General features: G+C 49.3%; 1 protein-coding gene across 1 annotated transcript; it reads left to right on the top strand.

The window, feature by feature from the left end:
- The first annotated feature begins 9327 nt into the window (after nucleotides 1-9327).
- Gm45978 (predicted gene, 45978) lies at nucleotides 9328-12431 on the top strand. The gene is made up of 2 exons (XM_017312419.1): nucleotides 9328-9922; nucleotides 11093-12431. Exons 1-2 carry the CDS (start codon nucleotides 9433-9435, stop codon nucleotides 11440-11442), a joined length of 840 nt encoding a protein of 279 aa, XP_017167908.1. The 5' UTR covers nucleotides 9328-9432; the 3' UTR covers nucleotides 11443-12431.
- Nucleotides 12432-12773: the final 342 nt, after the last annotated feature.

Raw genomic sequence — 12773 nt, forward strand, 5'->3', positions numbered from 1 at the left:
TCTAGACAAACAACAAACAAACAAACAAACAAACAAACAAAAACAGATCGAAGGCAAAGCAGGCTCCTAGACAGGAGGTAGAAAATACAATCCCTGGGGAGTGCACTATATCTCTAAAGAGCTTAATGATTTTGCTAACTCAGTCAAGCAGAAGTCTTGGCAATATGTGTTAGAATAGAGTATAAGGGTGTGGGATAATGGAGAAAGGAACATAAAACTGGGCCAGGCTGAGTTTATTGATTTCAGCCCTCTGAGTGGAGATTCTAGGTTTAATATGAACGCTTGCACAGTTTTCTTTTTTTTTAAAGGTCAAAAGCTTGAATGGTTGGCTGAGGCATTTGTCAAGGGATAGCTTACTGAAAAGGAGCTGGAGATGCCTGATATCCCTTGGCTTAGTGCTGGGATTTTAGGGCTCAGGAAAATTGCAATGCTAGAGTGGATATGCTGTGTAAACCTAACTTTCCACCATGGGAAGGCCCAGACAACATACCCTTCATGAATCCTATAAGACACAAAATGGTGAGAGAGATACCAGCACATTTGAAGGGCTTTATTGTTGCCCTTTTCCTTGTGTCAGACCTTAGTTAGGGTTGGAGACATTGCTGCTCAGTTGGATAAATTAAATGCAATGGGCTTAATTGAACCCCAAGGTTCAATTAAGAGGCCAGGTGGCACAGCACTGAATCAGCAAAGGCAAGATGATTGTAATTATCATAGAGGGCAGCACAAACAAAGCAGTGTCTATAAGGGTGAAGTGAATTTAATGGAGTCTGACTTGTATGGTCCTTTAGTGCTGGCTATTTAACTGTGGTATTTTCAGGCCTGAAATAGATAAGAAACATATTGTATTTTTGTTTGATCCGTGTAAGTAGAAAAAAATCTCAAATATATGGAGGGTGGACAGGAGAAACAGGCTACACTAGATCATGGCAAAGAAAATCTAGGCCTATGAACCAATTTCTAGACTTGAGCCAGTTTCCAACCCAGATCCCCTTGAATGAAGGAATGCCTAGGTTCCCCTGAGAAAGAATGGCAATAAAATACTTAAGAGTTTTGGTTAGCTTTTCTCTGGTCCTTCCATAGAGGGACCTATGACCTTTTACTTAGTAACATCTCCCTATAATCTTTGAAGAATCTTTTGAAGAATATTTTATTTCTGATCTTCCATTTCCTTAGTCTGGAAAGTGGAGATGACCATTACCCCTTCCCAAGCCCCTACCCATCAGAGCTATTGTGAAGATCACATGAAGCTTCTCAATTAAGGCACTTGAAAAAAATGTCTAGAACACAGCCCACTAGCACTAACTTTATTTCTCATCTGAAGCATTGGCTCTAGGACATGTGGAGGTACACACTCACTCCCTCGCTCCTGCCTGTGACACTGGGGCCACCTGTGATGTTCCTCTCAGATGCCTTCCACCTCTCTTAGCATGTGCCATGAGAGATATGTTACTATGTGTTCTAGTTTCATGTCTATGCCTAGCACTCAGCTAGCTTTCCCTAACTTGACACAATCCAGGGTCCAGAACTAGGGAAGGATGCTTGGCAAAGGATGCTGGGAAGAGGAACCTCTATAATTTTCAAAATCTACTTTACTAAGGGTTCTTAAACACACTTTAACCTCTCTTCTTGCCCACCACCCACCAGAAGCAGTAGAAAGGAAAGGTTACTAGGGCAAAGAGGGAGTGTGTGGACCTGTTTAGAAATAGGTTTTTTGTTTTTGTTTGTTTGTTTGCTTGCTTGTTTGTTGTTTGTTGTTGTTGTTGTTTTTTGAGAGAATCCAATTTGCATTGTCCGGATATCAGCAGTTCAGTTCACACGAATCAGCAGCAGCAGTTTAGCTTGATCCACTGACAAACATCATTCAGGGATCAGCAATGGCAGTTCAATACAGAAGAATCCAAGATGGTCTGACAATTGTGTTCAAGCATCTGCTCCAGCAAAATATCACATGCACTTTCACCAGACAGCTTTCCAGAAAAACACATCTGTTCTTAGCAAAACATCCTCTCATAAGACAGTTTCCAGAACAACGTCTCATGACTTGACTGAATCTCTAAAGGAACCAGAAATTTCACACCTCCTTCCAAATAAAAAGAGCAAGGCCTTCTGAGGAGAATGATATTTGCCTTTCCAACTTGTGGGGAAGGGATGGGTTTGGGACATCAACTGCAGCTGCCAGTCTCCAGAAAGCATAAGCAGTGGCTGAATCCCCCACTGCACTTCCCTGCTCACAAGACCTGAATGTAAAAATAAAAAAGAATTACAACCCTGAGACTACATATTTATTAATTATTTATTAATAAATGCCTAGGCCATAAACTTTGGCTTGCTCCCTGACATTCTCTTAATTTATTATTCCTTTTATTCTAGCCTGGGTTCAGCTGGCTTTCTTCCTTGTCTTCTGACCTCCCTCTCCTCAGCATTCCTGGGGCAAATCTCCCTTGAATCTAACCTAAATCCATCTACCTCCTGGTTAGTTACCTTTCCTTCAGTCCCAGCCCACTTCTTCCTCAGTGTCTAGCTCAAGAATCTCACACACCTCTCACCATTTCCCAGAATCCTCTCTCTTCCTTCCAGTGCCACACCTCCTATTTCCTGCCACAGGATTTTTTTATTGACAGGTGATACCCAAAGAAATAGGAATTTGTTCAGTAAGACCACTGTGACCATCAGTTTTGATCGTCGAACCTTGAAATCACATAAGAGACAATCCGGAAGGTTTAACTGAGGAGAAAAGAACACCCTAGATATGAGAGGCATTACTGTATCCTCTGGGGTCCTAGACTGAAAAAAAAAGGGGAGGGGAGATGAAAAGGAGGTGGTAAAAAAAAAAGAGAGAGATGGAAGATCAGGAAATAGAGGGGAATCTAGGGACGTAAGACCCCAGAAGCTGGGCCTCTGCTCAAGTCCCGGGATGAGCTGGCCAGCACCCCAATGACTAGAGAGAAAAGCACACCTGATGCAAACTGCAAGAGGTTTTATTATCAGCTAGCTGAGGATGAACTGCTCGAGCCATGCAGGGCAGGAGAGTTCGACCCTGAGTGGTGACAGTAAGGGGCTTTTAACAGCTAGCTGAGGAATTGGGAGGAGTTGGGAGGAGAGTTGGGAGGAGTTGGGAAGAGTTGGGAAGAGTTGGGAGGAGTTGGGAGGAGAGTTGGGAGGAGTTGGGAAGAGTTGGGAGGAGAGCTGGGAGGAGTTGGGAAGAGTTGGGAGGAGTGTTCTTCTCTGCCCGGATGTCCTTGGTAAAATTACAATTATTGCATCTCTGGCTGTAAGGCTAAGAAACAAAAAGGCTTTTTGCTGGCTATAAAGAACAAAAAGCTTCTTTCTGGCTGTGTTTTTAGAGATCAAGGAAAACAAGCTTGGGGAACGTCCAGGGGCTTTACCTTCTAGGGAGAAACGCTCTAAGTCGGGGTCTCACAGGGGACGTGGTCCCTTTAGGTCGACTTGTGAATTCAGCAAGATCATTATGACTACAGGCTCTGGTATTTGATGATGATAATGTTAGTAGCCTGAGCCAGGACCTTAAAAGCTCATCACCAAAGTGAGGGTGAGACCACCAGCCAGTGACCCTGCCCCCTGATTTCTCACAAGCTGGTGGAATGTGATCTGGAATGAGTGGGCATCAGAGCCAGAGCATGAGTGGAATGAGATTTCTGAAAGCAACAAAGGACTGCTTTACGCTCAAATGTGGTCCTGAAGGTTCATTTGGAAACCCTGCCAAGTCATGTATTATGTCTATCTGGAGGTGAAGCCTTCCAGAGAAGGGGTAATTAGACAAAGCCATGAGAAAGGTTTCCTCCTGATGGATATATGGCATTATAATAGGGAGGGTCTCCTATGTAAGAGCTGGTCTCTGTGAGGTTGTGGGGAAGGCACTTGGATACTGAACTTCCTAACTTAAGACTGGTTATCTATAAATGATTCCATCTTTAGAATTCTGTCACAGTAGTTAAAAAAAAAAACTGGGTAGGACATTTTAAGGCCAACAGTAAACACTGAAATCCTGTTTAAAACTAAGGAGGTCACAATGAAACACCACAAACATCAAAATCGACATGAAACAGACATGTTTTTATAAAATTAAAGGTGTGTGTTAAGGATGTGTGTGTATTTCCAGCCAGAGGAATTAAAGGTGTGTGTTAAGGGCTGAGCCACAACACAGCTAGAAACAGGGTTTTCCCCCCCAGTAACTAACACAAACTTGGGGTTCAGAGTGCGATCAAATATCCTGCAACAAAAGAATATCTTTGTTATGATATATTCCAAAAATATTTGTAAAAAACTCACTCTGTGAGATCAGCATAACTTATTTGATTCAATCAACCTTTTTTAAAAAAATTATTTCAAATTTTAGTTTCCTAATGTGACTTTGTAGTGCCAGGGAAATGTTACTAATCCTCCTCCCAAAAAACAGACAGGAGCTGATCTGATGCAACTCACAGCAGCATCTTTATTCTATTTGAGCTAGCTTGGGCCCCACCCCCAACACACCACTGTCATGCAGAATGGTTTTAGTGATAGGGGAGCTCTATCTATCAGGGCAAGGCTTTATATATAGTAAGCAGCAACTGGGAGGTAAGTGTGCATGTATCTAATTGGAAAGGCACTGTGGTCTTTAACATAAGTGGCTGGTGCTGGGAGTCATATCATAAATTTAATTTCTGCTCCCCTCTGCATTGGTAGCTATTAGGCAAGGGGTGGGCTTGTAACCTGGGGGTGCAGGATTGTTGGGAGAATAACCTGGAAACACTGGTCTTGTTGAGGGTGTAATCTGGAGACCCTGGCCTTGTTGGGGATAAGCCTAGAGACTGGAGCTAGGCTCAGGTTTTGTTGTGGGGGGGGCAACTTGGAAACTAATGCTAGGTACCAGCCTGTTAATTTACCTGAGTTTAAAATGGAGACTGAACTTAAAAGATTTGGTCTCTCAATTTTTCTATCAGAGTTTTGGAAAACAACTTGAATGTGACAGTTGTGTCTGTCTTAGAGCTATTTTGCTCCTGTAATAGAGCATAACACTGGGTAATTCATACACATCGTACATGTATTAATTTTGAAAGACCCCACCATCAGGCTTAGCAAGCTAGCTGCAGTAACGCCATTTTGCAAGGCATGAAAAAGTACCAGAGCTGAGTTCTCAAAAGTTACAAGAAAGTTCAGTTAAAGATTAACAGTTAAAGATTAAGGCTGAATAATACTGGGACAGGGGCCAAATATCGGTGGTCAAGCACCTGGGCCCCGGCTCAGGGCCAAGAACAGATGGCTCTCAGACGTCAGTGTTAGCAGAACTAGCTTCACTGATTTAGAAAAATAGAGGTGCACAGTGCTCTGGCCACTCCTTGAACCTGTGTGTCTGCCAATGTTCTGACCAGGTGTGTGCCCATTGTTGAACCTTCATTAGACCCTTTCCTCGTACCCCTCCCATACCCATTTCTTGAAAATAGACATTGTTTAAAACTAAAAAGTCCCACCTCAGTTTCCCCAAATGACCGAGAAATACCCCAAGCCTTATTCGAACTAACCAACCAGCTCGCTTCTCGCTTCTGTAACCGCGCTTTTTGCTCCCCAGCCCCAGCCCTATAAAAAGGGTAAAAACTCCACACTCGGCGCGCCAGTCCTCCAATAGACTGCGTCGCCCGGGTACCCGTGTTCTCAATAAAGCCTCTTGCTGTTTGCATCCGAATCGTGGTCTCGCTGGTCCTTGAGAGGGTCTCCTCAGATTGATTGACTACCCACCTCGGGGGTCTTTCATTTGGAGGTTCCACCGAGATTTGGAGACCCCTGCCCAGGGACCACCGACCCCCCGCCGGGAGGTAAGCTGGCCAGCGGTCGTTTCGTGTCTGTCTCTGTCTTCGTGCGTGTTTGTGCCGGCATCCAATGTTTGCGCCTGCGTCTGTACTAGTTAGCTAACTAGATCTGTATCTGGCGGTTCCGCGGAAGAACTGACGAGTTCGTATTCCCGGCCGCAGCCCCTGGGAGACGTCCCAGCGGCCTCGGGGGCCCGTTTTGTGGCCCATTCTGTATCAGTTAACCTACCCGAGTCGGACTTTTTGGAGCTCCGCCACTGTACGTGGCTTTGTTGGGGGACGAGAGACAGAGACACTTCCCGCCCCCGTCTGAATTTTTGCTTTCGGTTTTACGCCGAAGCCGCGCCGCGCGTCTGACTTGTTTGTTGTTCTTTTGTTCTTCGTTAGTTTTCTTCTGTCTTTAAGTGTTTTCGAGATCATGGGACAGACCGTAACTACCCCTCTGAGTTTAACCTTGCAGCACTGGGGAGATGTCCAGCGCATTGCATCCAACCAGTCTGTGGATGTCAGGAAGAGGCGCTGGATTACCTTCTGTTCCGCTGAATGGCCAACTTTCAATGTGGGATGGCCTCAGGATGGTACTTTCAATTTAAGTATTATCTCTCAGGTTAAGTCTAGAGTGTTTTGTCCTGGTCCCCACGGACACCCGGATCAGGTCCCATATATCGTCACCTGGGAGGCACTTGCCTATGACCCCCCTCCGTGGGTCAAACCGTTTGTGTCTCCTAAACTTCCTCCCTTGCCGACAGCTCCCGTCCTCCCGCCCGGTCCTTCTGCGCAACCTCCGTCCCGATCTGCCCTTTACCCTGCCCTTACCCCCTCTATAAAGTCCAAACCTCCTAAGCCCCAGGTTCTCCCTGATAGCGGCGGACCCCTCATTGACCTTCTCACAGAGGACCCCCCGCCGTACAGAGCACAACCCTCCTCCTCTGCCAGGGAGAACGACGAAGAAGAGGCGGCCACCACCTCCGAGGTTTCCCCCCCTTCTCCCATGGTGTCTCGACTGCGGGGAAGGAGAGACCCTCCCGCAGTGGACTCCACCACCTCCCAGGCATTTCCACTCCGCATGGGGGGAGATGGCCAGCTTCAGTATTGGCCGTTTTCCTCTTCGGATTTATACAATTGGAAAAATAATAACCCTTCCTTTTCTGAAGATCCAGGTAAATTGACGGCCTTGATTGAGTCCGTCCTCATCACCCACCAGCCCACCTGGGACGACTGTCAGCAGTTGTTGGGGACCCTGCTGACCGGAGAAGAAAAGCAGCGGGTGCTCCTAGAGGCTAGAAAGGCAGTCCGGGGCAATGATGGACGCCCCACTCAGTTGCCTAATGAAGTCAATGCTGCTTTTCCCCTTGAACGCCCCGGTTGGGATTACACCACTACAGAAGGTAGGAACCACCTAGTCCTCTATCGCCAGTTGCTCTTAGCGGGTCTCCAGAACGCGGGCAGAAGTCCCACCAATTTGGCCAAGGTAAAAGGGATAACCCAGGGACCTAATGAGTCTCCCTCAGCCTTTTTAGAGAGACTCAAAGAGGCCTATCGCAGGTACACTCCTTATGACCCTGAGGACCCAGGGCAAGAAACCAATGTGTCTATGTCATTCATCTGGCAGTCTGCCCCGGATATCGGGCGAAAGTTAGAGCGGTTAGAAGATTTAAAGAGCAAGACCTTAGGAGACTTAGTGAGGGAAGCTGAAAAGATCTTTAATAAGCGAGAAACCCCGGAAGAAAGAGAGGAACGTATCAAGAGAGAAACAGAGGAAAAAGAAGAACGCCGTAGGGCAGAGGATGAGCAGAGAGAGAAAGAAAGGGACCGCAGAAGACATAGAGAGATGAGCAAGCTCTTGGCCACTGTAGTTATTGGTCAGAGACAGGATAGACAGGGGGGAGAGCGGAGGAGGCCCCAACTTGATAAGGACCAATGCGCCTACTGCAAAGAAAAGGGACACTGGGCTAAGGACTGCCCAAAGAAGCCACGAGGGCCCCGAGGACTGAGGCCCCAGACCTCCCTCCTAACCTTAGGTGACTAGGGAGGTCAGGGTCAGGAGCCCCCCCCTGAACCCAGGATAACCCTCAAAGTCGGGGGGCAACCCGTCACCTTCCTGGTAGATACTGGGGCCCAACACTCCGTGCTGACCCAAAATCCTGGACCCCTAAGTGACAAGGCTGCCTGGGTCCAAGGGGCTACTGGAGGAAAGCGGTATCGCTGGACCACGGATCGCAAAGTACATCTAGCTACCGGTAAGGTCACCCACTCTTTCCTCCATGTACCAGACTGCCCCTATCCTCTGCTAGGAAGAGACTTGCTGACTAAACTAAAAGCCCAAATCCACTTCGAGGGATCAGGAGCTCAGGTTATGGGACCAATGGGACTGCCCCTGCAAGTGCTGACCCTAAACATAGAAGATGAATATCGGCTACATGAGACCTCAAAAGAGCCGGATGTTTCTCTAGGGTCCACCTGGCTTTCTGATTTTCCCCAGGTCTGGGCGGAAACCGGGGGCATGGGACTGGCAGTTCGCCAAGCTCCTCTGATCATACCTCTGAAGGCAACCTCTACCCCCGTGTCCATAAAACAATACCCCATGTCACAAGAAGCCAGACTGGGGATCAAGCCCCACATACAGAGACTGTTGGACCAGGGAATACTGGTACCCTGCCAGTCCCCCTGGAACACGCCCCTGCTACCCGTTAAGAAACCAGGGACTAATGATTATAGGCCTGTCCAGGATCTGAGAGAAGTCAACAAGCGGGTGGAAGACATCCACCCCACCGTGCCCAACCCTTACAACCTCTTGAGCGGGCTCCCACCGTCCCACCAGTGGTACACTGTGCTTGATTTAAAGGATGCCTTTTTCTGCCTGAGACTCCACCCCACCAGTCAGCCTCTCTTCACCTTTGAGTGGAGAGATCCAGAGATGAGAATCTCAGGACAATTGACCTGGACCAGACTCCCACAGGGTTTCAAAAACAGTCCCACCCTGTTTGATGAGGCACTGCACAGAGACCTAGCAGACTTCCGGATCCAGCACCCAGACTTGATCCTGCTACAGTACGTGGATGACTTACTGCTGGCCGCCACTTCTGAGCTCGACTGCCAACAAGGTACTCGGGCCCTGTTACAAACCCTAGGGAACCTCGGGTATCGGGCCTCGGCCAAGAAAGCCCAAATTTGCCAGAAACAGGTCAAGTATCTGGGGTATCTTCTAAAAGAGGGTCAGAGATGGCTGACTGAGGCCAGAAAAGAGACTGTGATGGGGCAGCCTACTCCGAAGACCCCTCGACAACTAAGGGAGTTCCTAGGGACGGCAGGCTTCTGTCGCCTCTGGATCCCTGGGTTTGCAGAAATGGCAGCCCCCTTGTACCCTCTCACCAAAACGGGGACTCTGTTTAATTGGGGCCCAGACCAGCAAAAGGCCTATCAAGAAATCAAACAGGCTCTTCTAACTGCCCCAGCCCTGGGATTGCCAGATTTGACTAAGCCCTTTGAACTCTTTGTTGACGAGAAGCAGGGCTACGCCAAAGGCGTCCTAACGCAAAAACTGGGACCTTGGCGTCGGCCGGTGGCCTACCTGTCCAAAAAGCTAGACCCAGTGGCAGCTGGGTGGCCCCCTTGCCTACGGATGGTAGCAGCCATTGCCGTTCTGACAAAAGATGCAGGCAAGCTAACCATGGGACAGCCGCTAGTCATCCTGGCCCCCCATGCAGTAGAGGCACTAGTCAAGCAACCCCCTGACCGCTGGCTATCCAACGCCCGCATGACCCACTATCAGGCGATGCTCCTAGATACGGACCGGGTCCAGTTCGGACCGGTGGTAGCCCTAAACCCGGCTACGTTGCTCCCCCTACCGGGGAAAGAGCCTCACCATGACTGCCTCGAGATCTTGGCCGAGACACACGGAACCAGACCAGACCTCACGGACCAGCCCCTCCCAGACGCCGACCACACCTGGTATACAGATGGAAGCAGCTTCCTGCAAGAGGGACAACGTAGGGCTGGAGCAGCGGTGACCACCGAGACCGAGGTAATCTGGGCCAAGGCGTTGCCAGCCGGGACATCCGCCCAGCGAGCTGAACTAATAGCACTCACCCAGGCCCTAAAGATGGCAGAAGGTAAGAAGCTAAATGTTTATACTGATAGCCGCTATGCCTTTGCTACCGCCCATGTCCATGGAGAAATATATAGGAGACGTGGGTTGCTCACCTCAGAAGGCAAGGAGATCAAGAACAAGGGCGAAATCTTGGCCTTACTGAAAGCTCTCTTTCTGCCCAAAAGACTCAGTATAATTCACTGCCCAGGACATCAGAAAGGCAATAGTGCTGAAGCTAAAGGCAACCGAATGGCGGACCAGGCAGCCCGGGAAGCAGCCATGGGGACTGACACAAAGGCCTCCTCACTTCTCATAGAGACCTCAACCCCGTACACTCCAGACTTCTTCCATTATACTGAGACAGATATAAAGAACCTACAAGAGTTGGGAGCCACATATGATAGAGAGAAAAAATATTGGGTCCTGCAAGGTAAACCTGTGATGCCTGACCAGTTCACCTTTGAATTATTAGACTTCCTTCACCAGCTCACCCACCTTAGCTATCAGAAGATGAGGGCACTTCTAGACAGGAAAAAAAGCCCCTATTACATGCTAAATAAAGATAAGATCCTCCACGAGGTGGCGGAATCATGCCAAGCCTGTGTCCAAGTAAATGCCAGTAAGACTAAGATCAGGGCCGGAACACGAGTAAGAGGACATCGACCAGGCACCCATTGGGAAATTGACTTTACTGAAGTGAAGCCCGGACTGTATGGGTACAAGTATCTCCTGGTATTCGTGGACACGTTCTCTGGCTGGGTTGAAGCCTTCCCAACCAAACATGAGACTGCCAAAATAGTGACCAAGAAACTTCTGGAAGAAATATTTCCAAGGTTTAGAATGCCCCAAGTGTTGGGGACTGATAATGGGCCTGCCTTCGTCTCCCAGGTAAGTCAGTCGGTGGCCAAGCTACTGGGGATTGATTGGAAACTACATTGTGCTTACAGACCCCAGAGTTCAGGTCAGGTAAAAAGAATGAATAGGACAATCAAGGAGACTTTGACCAAATTAACGCTTGCAACTGGCACTAGAGACTGGGTACTCCTACTTCCCTTAGCCCTCTACCGAGCCCGCAACACTCCGGGCCCCCATGGACTCACTCCGTATGAAATCCTGTATGGGGCGCCCCCGCCCCTTGTTAATTTCCATGATCCTGAAATGTCAAAGTTTACTAATAGCCCCTCTCTCCAAGCTCACTTACAGGCCCTCCAAGCAGTACAACGAGAGGTCTGGAAGCCACTGGCCGCTGCCTATCAGGACCAGCTGGACCAGCCAGTGATACCACACCCCTTCCGTGTCGGCGACACCGTGTGGGTACGCCGGCACCAGACTAAGAACTTGGAACCTCGCTGGAAAGGACCCTACACCGTCCTGCTGACCACCCCCACCGCTCTCAAAGTAGACGGCATCGCTGCGTGGATCCACGCCGCTCACGTAAAAGCGGCGACAACCCCTCCGGCCGGAACAGCATCAGGACCGACATGGAAGGTCCAGCGTTCTCAAAACCCCTTAAAGATAAGATTAACCCGTGGGGCCCCCTAATAATCCTGGGGATCTTAATAAGGGCAGGAGTATCAGTACAACATGACAGCCCTCATCAGGTCTTCAATGTTACTTGGAGAGTTACCAACTTAATGACAGGACAAACAGCTAATGCTACCTCCCTCCTGGGGACAATGACCGATGCCTTTCCTAAACTGTACTTTGACTTGTGCGATTTAATAGGGGACGACTGGGATGAGACTGGACTCGGGTGTCGCACTCCCGGGGGAAGAAAAAAGGCCAGCTGGGATGGCCCCAAAGTATGGGGACTAAGACTGTACCGATCCACAGGGACCGACCCGGTGACCCGGTTCTCTTTGACCCGCCAGGTCCTCAATATAGGGCCCCGCGTCCCCATTGGGCCTAATCCCGTGATCACTGACCAGTTACCCCCCTCCCGACCCGTGCAGATCATGCTCCCCAGGCCTCCTCAGCCTCCTCCTCCAGGCGCAGCCTCTATAGTCCCTGAGACTGCCCCACCTTCTCAACAACCTGGGACGGGAGACAGGCTGCTAAACCTGGTAGATGGAGCCTACCAAGCTCTCAACCTCACCAGTCCTGACAAAACCCAAGAGTGCTGGTTGTGTCTGGTAGCGGGACCCCCCTACTACGAAGGGGTTGCCGTCCTAGGTACTTATTCCAACCATACCTCTGCCCCAGCTAACTGCTCCGTGGCCTCCCAACACAAGCTGACCCTGTCCGAAGTGACCGGACAGGGACTCTGCGTAAGAGCAGTTCCCAAAACCCATCAGGCCCTGTGTAATACCACCCAGAAGACGAGCGACGGGTCCTACTATCTGGCTGCTCCCGCCGGGACCATTTGGGCCTGCAACACCGGGCTCACTCCCTGCCTATCTACCACTGTACTCGACCTCACCACCGATTACTGTGTCCTGGTTGAGCTCTGGCCAAAGGTGACCTACCACTCCCCTGGTTATGTTTATGGCCAGTTTGAGAGAAAAACCAAATATAAAAGAGAGCCGGTGTCATTAACTCTGGCCCTGCTGTTGGGAGGACTTACTATGGGCGGCATAGCTGCAGGAGTAGGAACCGGGACTACAGCCCTAGTGGCCACCAAACAATTCGAGCAGCTCCAGGCAGCCATACATACAGACCTTGGGGCTTTAAAAAAGTCAGTCAGTGCCCTAGAAAAGTCTCTGACCTCGTTGTCTGAGGTGGTCCTACAGAACCGGAGGGGATTAGATCTACTGTTCCTAAAAGAAGGAGGATTATGTGCTGCCCTAAAAGAAGAATGCTGTTTCTACGCGGACCACACTGGCGTAGTAAGAGATAGCATGGCAAAGCTAAGAGAAAGGTTGAACCAGAGACAA

Source organism: Mus musculus, chromosome 7, assembly GCF_000001635.26.
Source record: "Mus musculus strain C57BL/6J chromosome 7, GRCm38.p6 C57BL/6J".
Lineage (NCBI taxonomy): Eukaryota > Metazoa > Chordata > Mammalia > Rodentia > Muridae > Mus > Mus musculus.